Raw genomic sequence first — 22,595 nt, forward strand, 5'->3', positions numbered from 1 at the left:
GATGAGCTGGGTCCTGCATTACAGCAGTGGAGTTCCTGAACAGGCATAGCCCGTCACTTCAAACTGTGAGATACTGAGACAGAAAATTATCATCGGTCGCAAGTTTGCAAGTTCCTTATGAGTGTCTTGAAGAACATGTGATCTGACACTGAGACAGAAACAGTTTCCTATGTTTATAATTTTTTTGCTGTTATGGTAATTACCCACATGGAGAACAAGGAGTAAAATTTTGCAAGATGAAAGCAGCGTCCATTTAATGTATGTGTGTGTGTGTATGTGTGTGTAATGTGCAGTCCAGAGATTGTTTGACAGTCGATCTCCAGTCTCCATGTCTCTCTCATTTCAACCGCTGTGTTCCTCTGGTCCTTTCCCCATGGGCAGATTCGCCAGTTATGGTTTCCAGGAGCCCTTTATGTCTCAACAGATAAGAGAACTAACATTCCTCCTGAGATTCTGTTTTGTCTGCAGCTATAGGACGTGGTTACCAGGTCGACGTTTTAAACCAAAGGCACAAAGACATGCGGTTGCGTGGGTAAAATTCACACACTTTTCTTTCCAGTGATCGTGTAGTCAAGTTGGCAGAACTACCGACATAAGGTATTTATCACCATCCCCTGTCAAGTTGACATTTGTTCATCTACCTGAACAAATCTGCAGATTGACAGCCGCATAGCTTCTTGTACCCTGATGATGTGGTGCCTCTGTGACGCTTTGACGGCAGTCTTCCTGTATTGGTCGCACCTCCTCTGTCTAGTTTTCCGTGTCCGTCGACGTTTAAACAGTGGCGGATGAGCACTTTCGGCTGTGTTAAGGGCGTGGCCGCTTCTGGCGGCCCCTGCGTGTGTACGTGGCGGCTGCTGTTCTCCAGTCTGGAGGTACTCGGCTGTCACTGGAGCAGTGTGATGGCAGCGTGGTGTGTGTGTGTGTGTGCGTGTGTGCGGTCCATGTAACCGCCACCAGCCCGGCACTTTTTTATAAATCCAGACTGAGTTTCTTAAAATGTGGCTTGACCTTTTTGAGGAAATAAAGTTACTATTTCCGCTGGACAACTACCTTAAATGTTCAGTACTTTCTCTCTTTTTAAGTCATTCTTCTTTCTGTGGATGAAAGTTCAAATGTCTCTTTCAAGATTCGTGGACGGTTTCCCTCGTTCACTTGTTCAACACATAAGAGTATACAGCCAACCTTTCACATTCATTGCTCCCACACCGAGAAGATGAGCAGGAACATTGTCAGTACATGGCTCATGTTGATTCTCCACTTCTACAGAACTATTCTGAATTGCTGTTTTAAAATGGATTCTTCAGCGACTGTTACTAATGAAACAACGTAAATCCAATAAGCAGATAGTGATTTCCCATTTTATTCAAAGGTCCAGTCTCGGCATCTAATGCACACAGTCTACACAGTCAGTGTAAGGACGAACTGAGAAATTCTTCAGCGAAAATTAGACCTCGTTGTCCAGAATCTGTATCATCGAGTGGTTATCTACTATTATCAGTACCATCTTCAATGCGGAGGTTCAGTGACTTCTGCTACAAAATAGATGTGATGTAGCATGTGAAGGTTGCTGAATTGAACGGGTTACTCCTGTAACTTAAATATCAGATCTGAAGATGGTTCTGAATGAACCGAAACCGGTCATATGAATAATAATAATAAAAAAAATTTGCAATCAAGACGGATTTAAAGTAACAAAATAGTAGTATACGTGTTAGTTGAAGGGAAAGTATATGCTCTGCGGCTGGCTCTGACATATCGCGCTGCGTGTGGTCGTCGGATGTTGTCCTGTTGGACTATTTGAGAAGTGTTGAGAATGAGTTGCAGGCTGAGTAGGCCTGCTTCCCATAGGCAATGTTTCCCAGAAGCACCCTCCAGGTTTTAGTAGACCTGTGTGAAACAAGTCGTACAAGGCTACATGCACAATTATTGGTTCAATGACGAATAATATAGATTCCAGCCATAAAATAATGTTGTTTCCTTGAAGGAAAGAAGTGAACAGAATATCTCGTTGAATAAAGTACTGCTATAGTTATTTAGAACCTTCTTAGTATTTTGGTAGATGTCCAGTTCTAACGATTGCCGGTTCAAGTAAAATCGCTGTGTAGAAAAAATTATGGAAATGAAGTCTGCCCCCCTCCCCCCTCCTTCTGCAGCTTGTCGCGTAAATAAAATGTGCTGAAAGAAAACCGTAACTATTTAAAAACGTATTATTAAAGATATGCAGGTATTCACCAATGGCATCAGTCTAACACAGCAAAGATGATACTGCCACTGGCTGGTGATGGACCACTTTTTATGAACCGTCACTCGAGAAGTATCAGTAGTCACCTGTAAGCTGAAAGGGCTGCCCGGTGATGCAGTGTTTCAGAATCGTCCGCAATGGAATTGGTTAAGGACATCACGGAGACGGCGGCCGTGGAACTGGGGGACCTACTGGACGCCGGGGACGACGCCGTGGTAATACTCGAGGCAGGCGACACGCGGCTGTTGGCGCACAGGGCCGTCCTGGCGGACAGGAGCCCTGTGTTCGCCGCCATGTTCGGCCACGACACCCTCGAGGCCAGCAGCGGCGCGGTGAGCATCCCGGACGTGGGGGGCCCGGTGCTGAGGCAGCTGGTCTCCTACCTGTACACCCTGCGGGCCCCCCAGCTGCCCGGCGCGGCCCCCCAGCTGCTGGCCGCAGCGGATAAATACGGGGTGTCGCGGCTGAAGGCGGAGTGCGAGCGGCAGGTGGCCGCTCAGCTGACCGTCGAGACCGCGGCGGCCGCGGCCGTCCTCGCAGTCCGCCACTCCTGCAGTGACCTCAGGCGAGCCGCCATCGAATTTATTAAGACTCGTACCCACGAGGTGATGGCCACTCAGGGGTGGGCAGATGCGATGCTTCATCAACCAAAAGACTTGATCGAAGTGAGCCGGTTGCTGTATGATCCACCACCAAAAAGCAGGTAAGGGCGAGACAACCCACTCATTCGTGTCTCTCAGCTTTGTGTGTGTGTGTGTGTGTGTGTGTGTGTGTGTGTCTGTCTGTGTGGTGTGTGTGTGTGTGTGTGTGTGTGTGTGTGTGTGTGTATTTCCCTGACTATAATTTTTGCCACTGAGTTTCCTTAGATGTGTCACTGGTGTAAGATACGCAATCATAGACTGTCATTTCCTGCTAGCTCACGATGCTATCATTGTCCTCTTGTAGCAGGTTAGCTGAATCCCTAAGCTGAGTCCACTCCATTAACAGGTATGTTTTCTAGCAAAAATCATCAGACAACCAATTTGTAGACATTTATCTGTCGAACTACACGTGTAGGAAAAGTGGTTCTTTAGGTTTTGGGATCAAATATGAGGAGAATAGGATACATTCACTGTGTGAATGCAGCATCACGCAATCTGCTGTGCACACAAAGCTGTATTGCCCAACCCAGCCTAAAACACAGTGATGTGTGTAGTTTGCAGCCGGCAGCCCTTACGGGTTGCTGTAAGCCCGTTCGTATAGAGCAGCGTTTAAAGTTGTTCAGTGCCTCTGTGGCTGATGACAATGAGACACCTCTGAACAGAGTCACACTGCATGAAGACGACGACCAAGTACGTCACTTCTGGCCGACACCTCGAGCAAGGAAGGGTACTGCACAACGGTTCGAGGAGGGCGGCAACATATTTACAGTTTACGACAGCTGATGTTGATCTGCGGAATTTTCTTCATGTAGTAAAGGAGAATATCAGAGTAATCGCTGTTCACACCTCAGTACTACAGCTTCGTTCTCTGTCACTTTCTTTCTTCATGCAAGCCATATGCCAGTAACCTCCCCAACATAATTCTTTGTTCTCTCCAAATCCAGGCAGTACATGGAAGATTTTGAATTGCTCTAAAGGAACATTATATGACAGAATAATGGTTCACTGTCAGGTCTTGTATGGAAGATGATCAGAAAACCTGTTGAAGTAAGCATTGGTGCTCCAGTGTGTGGCTGCTCACACCTCTCGCAGCCTTGGACCACCTCACAGGAACACAAACCAGTCCTCGCGACGGTTCTGGCTGGTCCCATATAATTGAGTCTTCCCACCTCACTTCCTTCTCCTCTCTATTCAGCCGCTATATGAACCTCATACAATACTTGGATACATTCCCTTCTGTGCCATGCTCTACTGTGTCTTTGATGAACCGGTACCCCACGCCTCTCCGCCTGTTTCAGTTGCTCTATGGATTTCTATAGCCACCCAGTGAACACCACAGACTTGCATTCCACTGTGGCACTACCTGTGATATTATCTACCCCATCTATTACTGTTGCTATTCCACCTCTCATAGTCAGAACATGAAACAGATTCTGAGACCAAAATTCCCTTTTTTCTGCACCATCTTACAGTTACATATGTCCATACAAGTCTAGTAGCCATTAACACTGATAAACCGTCATTTATTTTGCAGCTGTATTCTAATACTTAGGTAATATTTTGTGTGGTATTTGACATACTGGTAAGCTTGTGTTTGAGGTGACGCTAAATGCATTCCCTCAAACAACTGCAATGAACTTATAGCCTATACTGTAAATCATTCAATGTGTTTCTCTTTTGTTCAATAGACATCAACATGAAAATTCATGTTTGAAACATCGATCATATTACAATCTTTAGTTATGTTCTTGAAAAAAAAATTAATACATCACACCTAAATATATTTTCCTACATTACTCCAAACTCCTTTTTCACACTATGGGAATGACACAAGGTCTTAAGTTTGAGAAAGTTTTTGTTAACAGTAACCTTTTTACTGACAGTAATCCTTGTGTACATTTTACAAATTCTCTTGATGTATATTAGATCCTTGTAATTCCTGATCTTCACCTAGTTCACTGCCGCATACTGCACACATTATGGGCGTCAGTTGCAGACAGAGATATCCTGTTCCTTTCTGGGTCTACCACCGTCTTTTACTGTATGATTCCCCTCTTCTCCCCCCATTGCCCCTCACACTCAAATTTTATACATCACAGACGCCTAGGATTTTAATAATAATTAAAATAAGATGTATAAAAGTGTTGCATATAAGCAGAATAATTTTTTACTTCAATAATACAGTGCTTTTGCATTTTTTGGGGAGGATGTCTCATTACCTCATGTTTATCCTCTTCTCCTTGTATCCGTGCCAGGACCTTGTAGACATAAGTTTCTCATAGAATTTACCATACATGTCTCCTGTATGTGGAGGACAAACTTCATTTTGTTTCAGTAGTCGAGTTCACAGCACAGCTTACAGACCACAATATCATCAGTCACAAACATTGAGCACCGCCCCAGCCCCCACCCCACCCACCTACCCACACACACACACACACACACACACACACTTTGTTTTCCATAATGGGGAAATGACACAGCTTACTTTGAGCGACTCATCATTTTGTGTGTGCTTATAAAGTGAGGTGGCTCATTTGAAAAATACTTCAGTTTCTGTTAATTGTGTTTCTTGGATGAAATTTAGATTTATATGGTAACTCTGTTAGGCCAAGTAAATTTCGCGTTGCTACATCCTCACACCTTCCCACACTTCCCACTGTACTGAATTTCTTCTCTGGCTCAGGTCGAAACGCGCTGTCGACCTTTTCATTATATGTACCTCCCAAAACCCAGTCTTTAACACATGCTTTGAAGACATGATCGGAGTATCCTGTTAATTAAATTAAGATATCCTTCACAACCAGAAGAGCGCCGTGGCTGTCCAGTTGGATTGTTTCACCACTAGCGAGATATGCTCGTGCCTGAACTAGAAATTACACGAGGAAAAGTTCTGTGCTGACTGGGATTCTAACCCCGTACATACTATCACCGCTGATGACTACACATGAAGACATGGTGACTGTCAAATAGTTTTTCACCAGTAATTAGAAGTGGAATTTATAAACCTGAAATGATGTGATAAAAAGTTCTGTGCCCGACAGAGAGTCGAAACCGGCACCAATCGTTATTGTTGACAATGCATGTAGAGATGTAAAAAAATTATTATTGCCTTTCACCTATGATTTGCAATGCAAATGCTACGACTTGAAGTGAACCAATGAAAATTTTTACACCTGCCCACTATTTAAAACCAGACTTGCACTTTTCTTGGAAAACCTGAAGAGTTGGTAATGTTGGGGAAGCAACAAAACGATGGAACTGTATAGTCCAAAAAGGGTCAAAAACTGCGGAAAGGGATATCTGTGTTAAACTCCCAGCTCCCCAGCTCAGCAGTAACATTTTGAACATCTTAACCTCAAATACCTGCGCTGTGAAATATATAATTTCGACTTGATTTTGTAATCGCTGAAATAAATAACGGTCAGCTGCACTATTGGCATTATGGAATGATGCAGAAATTTCTGTAGGAAGTGTTGGCCCCTAACTGAGCAGCTGTGACTTCGTACGAATCTATGGTTACACTAACACTCGATCATACAAAATTAACTCGGCGACAAGTATCAATCGAATTTCCAGAAAGTTCTCCAGATAGTGTTGTCGCATTTATAGCTGCCATATGTGTCATTGTGTCAAAGCAGTTTATTATTTTGTAGTGCTTTATTTTTGTGCTAGAGGTTTATAATTTTACTAAAAGAAGAGATGTGTTTGGTTTATAAGGACGTCATTCATAGACAGTCATTATTCTGTTCAGACACTGAGTCCATTGTTATTCTGAAAGTGTTGTGCTTTTATTACAATTTCAAAAGGAATTTCTTTTTCACCATGAGGTGGTATTAAGCTACAAAGCAACTTTGTTTATCCAATATAACAGTTTTTGGAGGAGGTCATTCATTATTATTCTGTTATTATTCACACCATTGATCTTGGCAAAGACGATGCATGTCTTCAGTAAATGTAGCCTATGTAGCGCAGGCCTAAAAAAAAGTATCATGCAACTGCATAGTAAAGTGCATACTCTTTCTCACATAACATTCAACATTGATGCATATAGCCTTAAAGGGCATAATTAACTGAAACAAGTAGATTCATGCATAAGATGGTAGAGATATTGTTCGATGTGTTGTTACACAGGTTACTATAAGTTCGTTTATCTATTGTCATTTTTATTTGAATGTATAAACTGTTTATGCAGTGATGTATTCAATGTTATACATTTGAAGGTTATAAGAATTATTATTTAAGCATTCTAAAACGGTGTTTAACGAGTATTTGTAGCTATAAAACAATGATAGGTGCTGGAAGCAAATCCCAGTAAATCGTTAACAATTCTATTAGGTTCTGGGTTCAAATTGGCATCCAATGCAAAACTTTATGGAATGTCATTTCAAGATTTCTACCTGTTGTATGGTGTTGTGATCAACTGCTGTAGGGAGCTCAGGCGTGCATCTGAATGTCATTAACTCAACAGCAATTCATTTGTATTAACTGGACCGCTATCGCAGCATTCGGCACCTGCCGTCTGCCAGTTGCCAGTGTGTGCACGGCCCCTCAGCAGGGCTGGCTGTAGTGAGCCACCCCCACATCCTCACATGGATACGCCAGCCAGCTCACACTCTGCTCTCTCTGTATGTGCAGCACACCAGCCGTCACCGCCACTACCGCCACTGACACCACCACCACCACCGCCACCATCGCCACCACCGCCACCACCACCACTGCCAACGCACCCCGCCAGACACCTGCTGCAGCTGCACTTCCCACATCTCCTCCACCTGGAGAAGCCACTGTCTCTCGCATGCGGTGAGTTCCCTCACTACACACACACACGCACGCACACATTAGCACTACATTGTACAGAAGGTAGAAAAACAGAGAAAGGAAATGTAAAGGATCAGTCTACATTCAGTGAGGGTCAGCAAAATGAAATGGAAAGAAAATCATAACATATGGTCAGATGAATAATGGGGCAGTATCCACAGAATGAGTAAGTTGTATTATGAGAGAAAGGTCAATTAAAAATGGTTTGGTAGGGAAAGCAGTGATCTATTGTGAACATTTCAGTGATATATTCCCATCAGAACCAGTAAACCAATCCAACAACAACTCTGGCATGTAAGGCGACTTCACACACCGAAAATCCAGTCACAGTTAGGGATTATGAGAGCACATGATGCGTAACACTATATTTAAAGAGACATAAACTTCTAAAAATCATGGTGTATTGGAATGCAGTAGCAGGGGATGAGTAAAGACAGATTTATTTATGAGACAATTTAGGGTCGTTGGTAGAAACAAAAGAGAAGAAAGGATCCTAGACCCCTGGATTAAACTTGTGCAAGTAACAAGAATTACTCTGTTCAAGAGTCAAAACAAAAGCAGTAGTTGGCAGAGGTGGTCTCTTAAGCCTAAGCTCCTCAGGGTTTAGACCAACATGATTGTACCACTTTATTTTGCTATAGCAGGTAGTCAAAGTAACAACAGACATGCAAAGCAGAAACTCAGCCAACTGTAGATCACATTTCTGTCTGTCAACACACTTAGAGTGCTGAGATCCCATCATTTATTTCTGGGAAGAGGGGGTGCCGGGTCGGACTCTTCACCACAGAGCAGCATTTGCATCCAAAGTCTCCAGTTATTTGTTGGATGTAGTACAATCTTTGTCTTTGTCTACAGTTTTTACTCTCTGCTGCTTCCACCACTACCATGGCAATTATTCCCTGATGTCTTCAGATATATCCCACTTTCCACAGTTCCTTTCTTATCAATTCACCTAATTCTCAACATCCTTTTATTGTATCCCAATTTGAATGCTCCAAGGCACTTCTCTTCCTGTATCTCCCATAATCCATTATTCATTTTCATACAATACTGTGCTCCAAATGTACATTTTCAGATATTCTATCACAAAATTGAGGCCTATCTTCGGCAGCAGTAGCGTTGTTTTGCCTGGAATGATCTGTTTTCCTCTGTTACATTACTTCATATAACAATCTCGCTGTGTCCCTCATTGTAAATTGGCTTCCCAGGTAGCAGAATCACTCAAATTAATTTACTTTGTGGTCCCTAATTTTGACGTTAAGTTTGACACTGATGTTATTTCTGTTACTCCCCAATATTTCAGTCTTTCTTTAGTTTAAATCATAATTCTGTCCTCATCCAACTGTTTATTGCGTTAACCACTTGGGTACTTCTTTCTCACTTTCAGTGAACATGGTAATAACACCAGTGAATGTTATCAATGAAATGCCTTCACCCTCAATTTTAATTAAATTTCTGGAAGTTTATTAAATTACGCGAACGATTCCTTGATGTTCAAACTGAACCCTTGGCGATACTAATTCGGTCTCTGTTTTGCACCTTTTTAATGACAGTATTCCTTGCTTCAGCTTTTGCTGTTCCATGTTGATTATTGTACATATAGTAATTTATATAATGTGCTTGTATTCTATATCTCACTCATATTTTTTGAGATTTCACACATGTCGCATTACTTTACTTTGTCAATCTTTTTAAAGGTGGCCTAATGCAATGAAGGCTGCGTGACTTTCTTTAAACTTTGCTTCCCTTTTGAAGTGTAAGATTAGATCTATCTCCCTGGTGATTTTACCTTTGTTACATCCAAACTTACTTTCTTGTACATATTAATCGTGTCAGCAATTAGGATTCATAAGCTAATTAGCTGATTGTGCGAAATCGTTCGCATTTAGTGGTCCTTACACGCATGTGGAGTGTGTAGATGATATTTTTCTGTAAATTTGTTGCTATGTCTATAGTCCCATAGATTCTACAGATGAATTTGAATAGTTGAAACTTCCTGGCAGATTAAAACTGCGTGCCCGACCGAGACTCGAACTCGGCACCTTTGCCTTTCGCGTGCAAGTGCTCTACCATCTGAGCTTCCGAAGCACGACTCACGCCCGGTGCTCACAGCTTCACTTCTGCCATTCTGGAATTTGAATAGTCGTTTCATTGCAGCCTCCTGCAAGCATCATATAAACTGCAAGGGAATGTTATTTAACCATTCGCTTTCTCTTTGCACAAATCGTCCAGAGCTTTGTTAAACTCTGTGTCTAATGACCAGTCTGCTATGTTTTCCAGCTCGACTTTCAGTTTCCCTTCCATCATATCATTCAATAGTCCCTCCCTCATGGAGGTGCTCATTGTACTTTTGTCAGCCATCCCTTTCTCTCCCCCCTCCCTCTCTCTCTCTTTCTTTCCTCCCCCCCCCCCGCCCCCCTGCACTTAGCAGCGAAATTCTTTTCTAACTCTTACGCCCAAAGCTGCAGATGTCAGACATTCAGATCAGTACCAAAAGTTGCAGGTCGATAGCTTATCAACAAAAACTGCGGTTTAGTTCGTGCTGTCTGCTGTTGTCCAGCAGAGAGTACATAAACGTTAATTAAAAGTAACACCAGGACTACAGAGCACTTCACAAGCCTAACAGTATGTAACGTATGTTGCTTTCATGTGGAAGTTGATAGAGTCTAAGATTCCTGTATCAAAGATCATGGGTTCACAACCCAACGACCCTAAATTTTTACCGTATTATGTGTGAAAGTGCTATATGGGACGACGCGCTTTTTTTTGGGGTCATCAGTCTTCTAACTGGTTTGATGCGGTCCATCACTAATTCCTCTCTTGTGCCAGCAACCTCTTCAGGACAGAGTAGCACTTGCAATCTATGTCCTCAATTATTCGCTGTATGTATCCCAATCTCTGTCTTTCTCTGGAGTCCTTGGCCTCTGTAACTCCCTCTGCTACCATGGAAGTCATTCGTCGATTCCTTAGCAGATGTGCTATCATTCTGCCCCTTCACGTTGTCAGCGTTTTCCATATATTCCTTTCCTCTCCGATTCTACACAGAATGACTTCATTCCTTACCTCGTCAGTCCACATAATTTTCAACATTCGCCAGTAGCACCACAGCTCAAATGCTTAGATTCTCTATTCCAGTTTTCCCACAGTCCATGTTTCACTACCATACAGTCCTGTGCTCCATATGTACATTCTTAGAAATTTCTTCCGCAAATTAAGGCCTATGTATTATATCAGTAGAATTCTCTTGGTCAGGGCTAGTCTGCTTTTGATGTCCTCCTTCGTCCATCCGTCTTTGGTTATTTTGCTGCCCAGGTAGCAGAATTCTTTAACTTCATCTGCTTCATGACCATCAATTCTGATGCTAATTCAGTTTCACTCAGGATAGGAATGTCAGCAGCATATCATATCCTTGATATCCTTTCGTCTTGAATTTTAATTCCACTCCTGATCCTTTCCTTTATTTCATTCCTTCTTCTTTGTACAGATTGAACAGTAGGGTGGAAGACTACATCCCCACCTTACACTCTTTTTAATCCAAGCACTTTGTTCTTGGTCGTTCACTCTTATTATTCCTTCTTGGCTCTTGTACATATTGTATACCACACATCTCTAGCTATAGCTTAGCCCTATTTTTCTCAGAATTTCGAACACCTTGCACCACTTTACATTGTCGAACACTTTGTCCAGGTCATCAAATCCTATGAACGTGTCTTGATTTTTCTTTAGTCTTGCTTCCATTATCAACCACAATGTCAAAATTGTCTCTCTAGTGCCTCTACCTTTTCTAAAGCCAAACTAATTGCCGTCTAGCACATCCTCAATTTTCTTTTCCATTCTTCTGTATACTATTCTTGTCAGGAACTTGGATGCATGAGCTGCTGAGCTGATTGTGCGGTAATTCTCGCACTTGTCAGCTCTAACAGTCTTTGTATTGGGTTGATGGTATTTTTCCGAAGTCCTAAGACACATACATTCTACGCACCGACGTGAATAGTCGTTTTGTTGCAAATTTCTCCCAATGATTTTAGAAATTATGATGGAATTTTATGTATATGATCTGCCTTATTGGATCTTAAGCCTTCCAAAGCTCTCTTATATTCTGATTCTAATACTGGACGTGCTCATGACATGTAAAATGGCCGTTTGGAGTTCACAGCAATGTTCTCTTGGTAGTCCGCTTTCGGTTCGTTTCACTGAAGGCAGTAAAGCTGTAGAGTGCTTTAGTAGTTTCACAGAATATACAACCAGAACCGAAAAATAAAGAAACAGTTGCATCACACACGTGGAAATAACAGCAATAACAATAATCAATAATAGACAACATAAGAAGATCAATGATAAGTACATGGTGTTCAACTAACGGAGCAAAAGAAGCAGACTCAAAAGAACATTGCTACAAACTCCGGAAAGTCTTTGTACACGTCAGGGAAATGTTGTCCCATGTAACAGCTTCGCGCCAACACGGTTGTCACTAGTGGTATTTGAACGTTATACCTTCTCATCCACGCGAGATCTAGGATGCAGTTACTCACCGATACGCTCTTCCCGTGCTCGGCAGCTCTCGTGATACTTTTAACTGCCGTTTACACGTGCCCTGTTTCGGTTCATACTCCATCGACATAACGGCTTTTGGCACCGATCTGAGAGTCTGACATCTGGAAGGGTGGGTGTTGGTGTTGTCATCCTTGCATTTAATTTCACTGAGGTATCTTTAGGCTTTTCTATGTGCTGACTGCGTGCATCCTACGATCACTTTTTGTTTATTTACCTGAAACTTATTGCAGTCATTCTACTTCATCGTCCCTCGAACTTAGAATTACATTCTTTAGCGACCTGTAATACTTTATTCCTGGCTTTCCCTGGCTATTTTAGTACTTCTGTCTTTCATCAATCATTTTATGTATTTTTTCGTTTGCTCAGATTTCTTCAGAGTTGCCTTCCTTGCTCCAACATTTCTCTGTTCAATTTTCGTGTTTCGCGTTGTCAGAGACATCAGCTGCTGTTCACCTGAAATTCCAGCTGAGACATTCATTATCGCGTCATCTACAGTGTCACAGAAGTTGAAGAACCCATTCCTTTCGTCAGCTCTTCAGTATCCCATTTATCTACACACTGATTGCTCCTAACAGTTCTTTTCAGTTTGTTCACCACCATAACTAACTGACCCTAGGTCTGCTCGTGCGTACCTCTTGCAATTCATTGGATTCTCTATCTGGGAATGATATAATACGGCTGGAACCTTCCAATTCTTCCAGGTCTGTCTTATACACCAAATATACACCACCACCTTCCTCCTTAACCTCCTTGATAGCCAGAGACGCTGAGGCGCTGAAGCAGTCATACAAATACCACAGAACAGAGAGTGTAGACTTGCAGTAATTCCGCCACACAGAGCAGGGGGTCTCTCACACAGGGAGCGGTGTGGACAGAGCCAGCTGCGAACTGATGAGCAAGTCCCACAGAGGACAGTTCAGTAACGACTGCACATGGTAAGCCAAATGTCTTGAAATTTTTTCTGGAGCTGCTGTCCTACAAGTCATACATATTTCAAAAGTGGTTGTTAAATAAGGAAATTGAGAAGTAGCTCAAAGTGTTAATCACGATATTTTTCAAATTTTGGAAGTGCCACCTGTCCTTAACATTTGACTGTCTGTTACCATTACAACAGCTACAAAGACAGGCAGACGTACAAATGCCTCTACCTGAAGCATATACTTTGGTCTGTACTGGTCTCAGATGCCACACATCAGGGACTGGCACCCAACCAGTCCTACGATGTTTATTATGTATAGTAAAACGACAATATCTAAAAGGGTGCACATGAAATGCGAGGTAGTCAAGTTATGTGGGTCACGTACAAAGAGGCACAATCCAGTTCAGATCATTCGGATACCTTTGAGAACGATAGTACCAGAGCTGGCCCGTACAGTGGGTCTGTAATTAAGTTCCGTGTAAGTGTCAGGCACTGTGTGTACATTTTCTTCATGCTTGATTTTGAACTTCCTGTTGTGTGGTATGGTGAGCAACTGCTGTGGGGAACTCAGGTGGTGCAAATGAATGTGATTACCGCACTGGTAATTCATTTGTATTTACTGGACCGCTACTCCTGTTGTCGGCGTGTGTTCCACGTGTGTGTGTGCGCTGCAGTGAGCCGTCCCCAGGACCCCACGAGGACACGCCTGCTCACACTGTGCCTCTCTCTCTCTCTGTGTGTGCAGCCGACGAGCCGCTGCACAGCTGAGGCGCACCACCACCTCCACCACCACCGCCGCCGCCACCACCTCCACCACCACCACTGCCGGCACAACCCGCCGGACTCCTGCTGCTGCTGCTGCTGCACCGCCCACGACTCCTGCACCTGATGACGCCACTGTCTCTCGCTTGCGGTGAGTTCCCTCACCACACACACACACACACACACACACACACACACACACACACACACGACCATTCTGTGGTAGATAAGATTTAAATACCGAAAAGCAAAGTGTAAATGCAGAGTCTAGAGTTAATGACGGTCAGCAAAGCGAACTGGCACTAAAATCAGAACAATACAGTCAGATGAATAATGGGGCTGTATCGACATGATAGGAGGTTGCATCGTGAGAGAGAGAGAGTCATTAAGAATAGGTTGGTAGGGAAAATAGTGAGTTATTGTTAACAGTTCAGTGATTTATTCTCATGCAGCGAATGTCAGCGATAACTCAGGCACATACGCCAACGTCGTACACAGAAAATCTGGTGGCAGGGAGCCACTGTGACTGCATTGAATGTGTGGCTCTCTGTGTCAAAAGAGGTAAACGTCCAGCACTCTTGGCATATTGGAATGGTCTAGCAGGGGTCAGATAAACACATGTTTGTGAGACCATTTGGGGTGGTTGGCAGCACTGAGACAGGACAAAAAGAAAAACAATTATTTGCCATAAAATTTCCGCTAGTAACAACAAGTATGCTCGTCAAGCAGCAAAGAGAAGCGAATGTCGGCAGAGCATCAGCTCGTCATGGTGTGGACGACTTTGGTCGACCCGCCGCACTCTGGAGTAACAGCCAGTCCCAGTAACAACACACATGCGAAGCAGAAACTCTGCCTGCTGTTGACCATGTTTCTGTCTGTCTGACCAACGAGTTTAAAGTGCTGTGACCGCCCAGAGTCCACAATTACTTGTGCTGTGCGCTCCTATCTCTGTCCTGCCCTACAGGTTTTACCCTCTACAGCTACCTCTAGTACCATGGCAGTTGACCTCTGATGACTTCACATGTAACCTATTACGCTGACCCTTGTGCATGTCACGGTTTTCCACATATTGTTATCCTCACCTATTCTGGAGGGACGTTTCAGTGTTCCTCTGGTATGAGTTCAGCTAATTTCAACATCCTCCAATAGCACCGATTTAGGATCTTCGATTTCCTTCTCGTTTTTTCCCGTAATCCATGATTCATTTTCATACAGTACTTTGTTACAAACATACATTCACAGGTTTCTTCCCCAGTTAAGGACTATCTTTTGTACCAGTAGCCTTGTTTTGCGAGGAATGTCCTGTTTTCGTGTGCTAGATAACTTTTTACAACAACCTCGCCTTGTCCCTAAGTGTAAATACGCTTCGCATATAGCAGAATCCCTGCAATTTGTCAGCTTCGTGGTCCTTAATTCTGATGTTATTTCCGCCACTCCCCAATATCTTCCTCTTTCTTCTGTTCATTAATCCTAATTCAGTGATCATTCGACTATTTATTACATTCACCAACTCCAGTGATTCTTTCTCACTTTCAGTGATAGAAATATCGCCAGGAAATTTTACCAATGAAATGCTTTTTACCCTCAGTTTTAATTAAATTCCTGGAAGTTTCTTCAGTTCCACCAACTAAATTACTCCCACTGTCTCGAATCCACCCACAGATGTACGGCACGTCGCCAATGGCTTTCATCATTTTGAACAATTTTGATTCCAACTCAGTTATACTCAAACCAGAGTTGAGTGTGAAAACTACTCGGTAGAGGGCAGTAAACAGGAAAGTAGCAACCAAAGCGAAACTTGAGGCAGCCCACCTGGGTGGTCGGCAGCACGTGACAGAATTACTACCTGACAGCAGGCGAGGTTCGTACGCGCTCAAGTGAACGAGTGAACGACATCTGGTGAGTTATCAGAGAATTCTTAGCCACAATAACGCGAACTCTACTCCCAATACCTTGCCTTACAATTGTTTTGAATCGTAGCGACGTGCCGTGTGAATGAAGGAATGCTGTAAACTGGCTAAGAGGACAGACAACGCACCACCTGCCAGCAGAGGGAAGCGAGGCGGGCGGGCGCTGGGTGGGTCGCCGCACGCACGCCGGCCACAAGCGGGCCGCGGGGCGGCGCGTGCGTCGCTGAGGCGGGAAACTGCGAGAGGAACTTCGCACCATGTTTCAGTACATACAGTTACGTGGAGCAGTGTGCAAAGTGAATAGAAAAAGGCGTGAACGCGAGAACATCATAATGTATCGTCCTTAAGCTCTTTTGTGTTAAACGGTGTTTCTTACTGACTTACTTATTTTTAAGGAAACAAATATCTAATTTGAAATACGTAGGTCAGAAGCACTCTATTTTGTGTTGAAGGAATCTCGGAGGAAAAGCTGGTCCTCACGACAGAACACGTGGTACTTTTTAGTACACTTTATTTCACTTCGTTCTGTATGTGAAAAATCCTTTTAACCAGAAGCGACTGCACTGATTCTGCTGTTCTGCGTTACATTGATCGTCACCCGCTGTATCAGGAATCGCAGCACGGAGCTTCCAGCGCGTGCAGTACTCAGTGATGGCAGAAGACCAACTTTCCAAACGTGCCTCGGGAACTGAGGCATTGGGCGATTTACAAGATGTTGAGAAATAAATCGGAAAGCAAACCATCGTGAACACAGCTTGGAAGGCATCGCTCTCAGCTGAGTTAGTTTGTGTGCAAACACGGTCTTTCAGATGAAGTGCTAAAAATAAAAAAAATTAGAAATAAAAAAATAAAAAAATTATGCGCGAAAATAGCGCAGCGACTCGGTGACAGGTATGGGGGAGGCGTCGTGGCCAGACCTCGGAATGGTTAAAAAATTAAATGAAATAAAGGGGTTAAGGGCGCGAGTTTCTAGTCTGCGTGTACTGGATTCGAATACCGCAACTCGCATGAATTTTAATTCGTGGTAGTAGTTGCTAGTTAGGAAAAAGTTGAAATGATTCTTGTTACATATGCTGAAGGTCTGGGTTCGTTTCTCACATCCGGCAATCATTTTTACCAAGCATAAGCAGCATCTCTCGCACCTCTGGTAGCCTGGAGGAGAGTCGCTACAGGTTGGGCCCTGACAGAGGCGGAAGTCACGCCGGGTCGAAACTCTGTCGCCAGTCACCTTTCTTAAGCGATATTTTTTTTAAATCAATGAGCCAATTGCTGTACAAGGCCGCAGCGCGCTTGACTCTTACTGTATTCGAGCCTGAGACGTGGAAAATATTGACGGTGGACTGGAATTCGAACTCGGATCTCCCTTTTCGTCACGTTTGATCACTTTCAGATGATGCATTTCCACTGCTTCATTGTCTCCACTTGTCTACAAAGTCATAAAGACGTTCACAAGAGACACATCCCTGGGTTCGAATCCTGGCAAGTCACTTTAAGTTGCAACATGAGCTCAGCAAAATACATGTGAGAAATTATTCTGATTTTACCGATTCTCTGGGCTTTGTTAACAATAATGGTGGTACTGGTTTCGAGTCCCAAGTCAGACGGGCAGCTTTTCGTCCCTTTCGTGTCCCTTTCGTGTCACTTTCAAACATGCCACTCCTAGCTACTGGTGAAAGAGAATAGTTCAGTCGAGGTATCTTTGTATGTAGTCAACAACTGTGTGTCCAGGGTTCGATTGCTAGTCAGCAGAAAATTTTCATAATCGTATTTACAATACAGAAATGCGCACATTTCGCTGCTAACGAAGTAAGTCATTATATAACGTCTACACGTCACTAGAGGTCCGTGTCGATAGGTGTTGGTTTCGAATGCCCATAACACAAAACACTTTCGTCTCCTGGTTTCAGTTTGTCATCTCATTGCTGGTTAAAAATGACGGTTTCTGGCGTTTCATTCTGTTTAGTTAACCATCCGATTAAGTGCTGTGTTCGAATCTCCGGGAAACAAAACTTTATGGCAGATCATTTCAAGTTTCAACTTGGACACTCTTTGTTACTTGTGACTGAAACCATACTTGAGATATTTCGTGTTTACTTGCTGGATTGCATTCCCAGATAGTAGCGAAGTGAGAAAACTTTTGTCGTGTCATTTAAAGGAGGATGCTGCTTTCTGAGGTTTCATTTATTACAATAAATTTGAATATGCAAGCGTAATGGCTGTGTGATGTACAATAACACGATTCCTGGTATTTGCATCATCGAAGTGTCAGTTTGCATGTAAACCGATAATCACACAGAGCAGTTTTCTCTTGTGGGCTCATGTAGTGAACATTTTGTACAGGCAAAGACTGCATAGAACAACAACAAAGAATGAAAGAAAATTTCCGTTAACACAATTAAGTCTCCAGGAACTATAAAATCTACGAAGCCAACAAAGCACAAGTGTAGCTGTTCTGTGTGTGGAAGTGTGATTCAACGTACACATCTGGCACAGTTCTTCTTCAATAAGACAAGAAATTTTAAATGTCATTTATACTGAAGTAATTAAAGAAAATAGAAATACTATAATTACGCAAGAAAACCAGAATTACACTCTAATACAAGAAGACAAGCCAGATGCTTTGTTGACTGAACCTGTAATGACGCATTATTCAAGACATTGAAATAATGAGAAAAAAAGCGAGTTTTGTTACCTTCATACATATTGATGAAAAGCACTCTAATCATTACAATATCTCCATTAGAACAACATCTGCTGTCTAGCCCATCAAACAACTGCATAAAACATGGAACGAGCACTCCCTACTAAAACATCTCAACACCGACTCGCTACTACCACATCTCGACAGGCACACTCCACCACGACCTCTCGACAAGAACTCTTTACTACGACGTCTCAGCAAGCACTGGCTACTGCCAGATCTCGACAAGAACTGCCAGTGGAGGCGGCGGAATAAAACTCTTTGGCGCAATCTCTGGCGCTGTGGCTCAGTGTAGCCACCTTTCAACTTGCAGGAATGAGTGTGACAAAATGTGGTAATGAAATTCTTTCAGAGGTTGTATAATGCTATTTGTAATGGACGATGAATGAAGATTTTCTTATGAGGGGGATAGGACAGATTTGCTGTAATTTAATACATACACACAATTGCGCACTGTTTTGTACTGTGGGAGGGGGAATACGGTAGGTTTGTTTCAGGACAGATTTGTATTCGCAACAGTTGTTTCCTCGTGTGGCTGTTTTCCCCATTCTGTGTGTTGTGTGTTTGTAGCAGAGAGTGGCAGTTTGTGTGTTTTGTGCAGGAGCCTCTCTGCAGAGGAGAGGGACAGGAGGCTGCTCCAGGCGGCTGAGCAGCGGGCAGTGGGGGAGCTGAGGGCGCTGATCGCCGCAGGGGCCGACGTGGGGGCGAGGGGCGGGGGTGGGTGGACCGCCCTGCACTGGACAGCAGCCAGGGGAGGCGTCGAGGCGGCGAGGCTGCTGGTGGGGGCGGGGGCGGCGGTTGACGCCAGGAGTGATGATGGGTGGACGCCGCTGCATTACGCGGCACTCAATGGCCGCGCAGAAGTGGCGGCTGCGCTGCTCGTCGCGGGGGCCGACAGGCGGGCCACAACTGGTGATGGTGGGCAGACAGCGCTGGACCTCGCCAGGCAGTGGAACAGGAGGCGGCTGGTGGAGATGCTGTCATGAGGCAGACAGTCCAGCGAACTCTGTGCAAAAAAAACAGGAACTGAAAGAGTTTGTACGAGAGCAATATTCATAATTTTTTAAATAAAGATCCAAAAAACTCAATCCTATTGTGACTCACTAATTTCAGCCCTCCTCCAGTAGCATACACCACAGAAATACTCTAAGGAACGCTGTAGCAAAAGTGAGACGACGCCAGATGACAGCAAAATAAGGTAACAATGGACAATCCTCCTCTCAAGGAAAATCTCTAGAGTACACATCCAGACTAAACATGGCAAAAGTCAACAGTTCATTGTGAACAAACACAATTGCTCTATAACATCTGATCGCTGAAAAGTATTTCACACCAGTCAGCAAGGTGCTACATCAGACTATTCTAATTTGCAACATACCGAGATTAACGCTGTATCACTTCTATCACCAGAATTCTCGCTCCTGATATCAGACTCAATTTACTTCTCCATATTCAGCAAACATTCTACTCTACCGTACCTGTTGTGTTTAATAACAATGAGATATTAGTAGCAGTATTCACAACACATTATGCGACCATCATCTGGAACCATACAGTCAGTCTACGTTTAACTAAACACAATGAGACCACAACGTGACACGCATACAAAATGTGAAGGAAATCCTCTCTATCTGGTACTGTTGTCTCTACTTGACGTAAAAGATTGCAACGAGCAAAGCAATCCTAGTTGTATTGGAGACAGAACACCGAGGCCAGAGTTTCAGCACACGAAAGCAATTTCCCAACGACGCACACGAGTCTCCACACTCATCGGTCACAACGGCACAGCTGAGACGGTGACGCAAGTCGTGCAACTGCAGGTAATAAAATTACACTTACTTTGACTCATACAATACATCGAGTAAATAAGTGTAGTGGAGAGTGTATACGCCTGTCAACTCAGTTGCTGTCACCTCACTCCACTCCCTGCGGCCGCAGCTGACGCAGCTCGCCGCTCCCCGCCAGTCCGTGGCTCCTGCCACAACTGTCAGCGGCCTCTCTGCTTGTGAGGCGCCAGCAGGCAAACGGCACAACAGTCCGTGAGGCCGTCACTCACACTTCACTCACAAAGGGTACTGACAAGGCGCAGAAGAAATGCTCAGACACAACATTGCCTTCACGAATCTTTTCAACAGTAAAATTTCTTCTCAGAGACCTCCGCTATTAACGTCTACACTGTAGCAAGATTCGTCGTTTCCCACAAGCTCTTGGACCGAAGAATTGTGTTCACTTACGTAGTTCCACGGGAAACGGAATGTGTCCGTGTTGCGTGTGGCTGCACGCGGTACAGTCAAGTTCCCTACAGCTGTGTAATAACGTGGCAAACATTTAGCTGAAAACTGTTCTTCGAGCTTTGGTTTAAATCGTCCCCTGATGCTTCATCAACAAAGCGTTTTCTTCTGCCTTGCCTTTTCTCTCCGTCATCAATCATTACATTCAGTTCAGGTGATATTCCAATATTTTCTGCTACTCGGCAACTTCCTGCGTAAATAGTATCCCAACATTTCTCAGCTGATTTAATTCTTCAGCGTGACTCTTATTAATACTACTTGAAACATATGTTTCTCCGGTTTGAAGTACAACTTTACGTATGTTTATTGCAGGTAATAATTTCAAATACTTCTGAATGCTCCTTAGTTCAATGTGTTGCTCCCGCAGTCCAGGTTATTAGCAAGTTCAACCGCCCATTGTAATCCTGGCAAATTCTCGGCAAATGGACGCATGGCACCTACCCACACAGACCCTCTCGTTGCCGATATTTTCTTTTAAAACTGTCCGTAGCTGCCACTCTCATTTTAAATGAGTTTCTTAGAAACAGCAGTTGTACTGGAGACAGAGGAGAAACGTCATGGGGAAGTATCGCAGTTAACTCGAGTGCTTCTTTTTGCCGCGTCTTCCCCACATGTGACACATGTAAGCTCACGTTTCGTTCCTCTGTGTGCAACTACGACTTCCATATCAGACACAATCTTACACGCCTCCGCCGTAATATTAAACGCTCTTTGTGGAGGTAACAGAGAGCCATGTTGTGCATCTCGCCGAAAGTTCGGGACGCGCCTGACGCCCTCCAGCTGGTGCTGCCTGCTGCTGCGGCTCACTGGAACGGCACGGCACGCTACAGCAGAGGGGAAACAGCCCAGAACTCATCCCCTTTCCTCGTATCGTCAAACACGCCGGAATTCACTGCTCATATCGCTCAACAACCGGACGCCAAATAGTCTGAAACGTTTTCCTGTTTAAATTCGTGTATGTAAATGTCTGCTTGGTATCTGAGAAACTGGTAAAATTTATGTTGATATGTAAATAGGTTAATCTCAGAGCAGGGCAGCAAAACTGTTTTAAAATTAAATTTTGATCGGAAGTATGTGAAGCACACGCTACACGATGCGAAATCCAGTCTAGCCACCACGTCAAACAACTCGCCTGCGAGAGAGCGAGGCATTTTCGATGAAACTTACAAATGCTATTTGATTGCAAACAAATGACTCAGGTTAAAATGTTGGCCCTGAATGTTGTTAATGTTTATCTTCAGCCTCGCAAAGAATCACTGTACCAGCAGTTTTACGGTAATTACAGAGCAAATGAACACAAAATTTTACGCATGCAACTTTGTGTTAAAACTGTTTCAAAACTCATAAGGGAACACCTGTCTCAGATCATCTACCGATTAGAAACCTCTGAAGTGATGTACTTTCACAGATATATCCCGACAATTACACTATCTGACAGTGGGCAATGGCAATTAAATATGTTGGCCTACCTCTGAGAACGGAAGGTTCGTTTCTTCTGCAACCTATTTAGTATTAGTATAATGACAGAACTGTCAAAAACCAAAAAAGAGGAACTGAAGTTAACGACTGACAAATGAGACAAAGGTTCCAAGTATAACTATGCTTCACTAAGCCACAACAGCAACACACGCTTCCATGAATTACTCACAACCAGGCATGTCAGCACACTCCCTGGTGCGACGCGCCTACACACCACGAGTGAAATACTTGAAACGACTCACCACGCAGGAACTGGAGGATTTACATTGTCC

General features: G+C 43.7%; 1 protein-coding gene across 1 annotated transcript; it reads left to right on the forward strand.

The window, feature by feature from the left end:
• Positions 1-2,382: 2,382 nt before the first annotated feature.
• Positions 2,383-19,539, forward strand: LOC126159851 (protein roadkill-like). Its single transcript, XM_049916662.1, has 2 exons — positions 2,383-2,948; positions 19,155-19,539. The coding sequence occupies exons 1-2, from the start codon at positions 2,383-2,385 to the stop codon at positions 19,537-19,539; spliced, it is 951 nt and encodes a 316-aa protein (XP_049772619.1).
• The last annotated feature ends 3,056 nt before the right edge of the window (positions 19,540-22,595 follow it).

Source organism: Schistocerca cancellata, unplaced genomic scaffold, assembly GCF_023864275.1.
Source record: "Schistocerca cancellata isolate TAMUIC-IGC-003103 unplaced genomic scaffold, iqSchCanc2.1 HiC_scaffold_1148, whole genome shotgun sequence".
NCBI classification, from domain to species: Eukaryota; Metazoa; Arthropoda; class Insecta; order Orthoptera; family Acrididae; genus Schistocerca; species Schistocerca cancellata.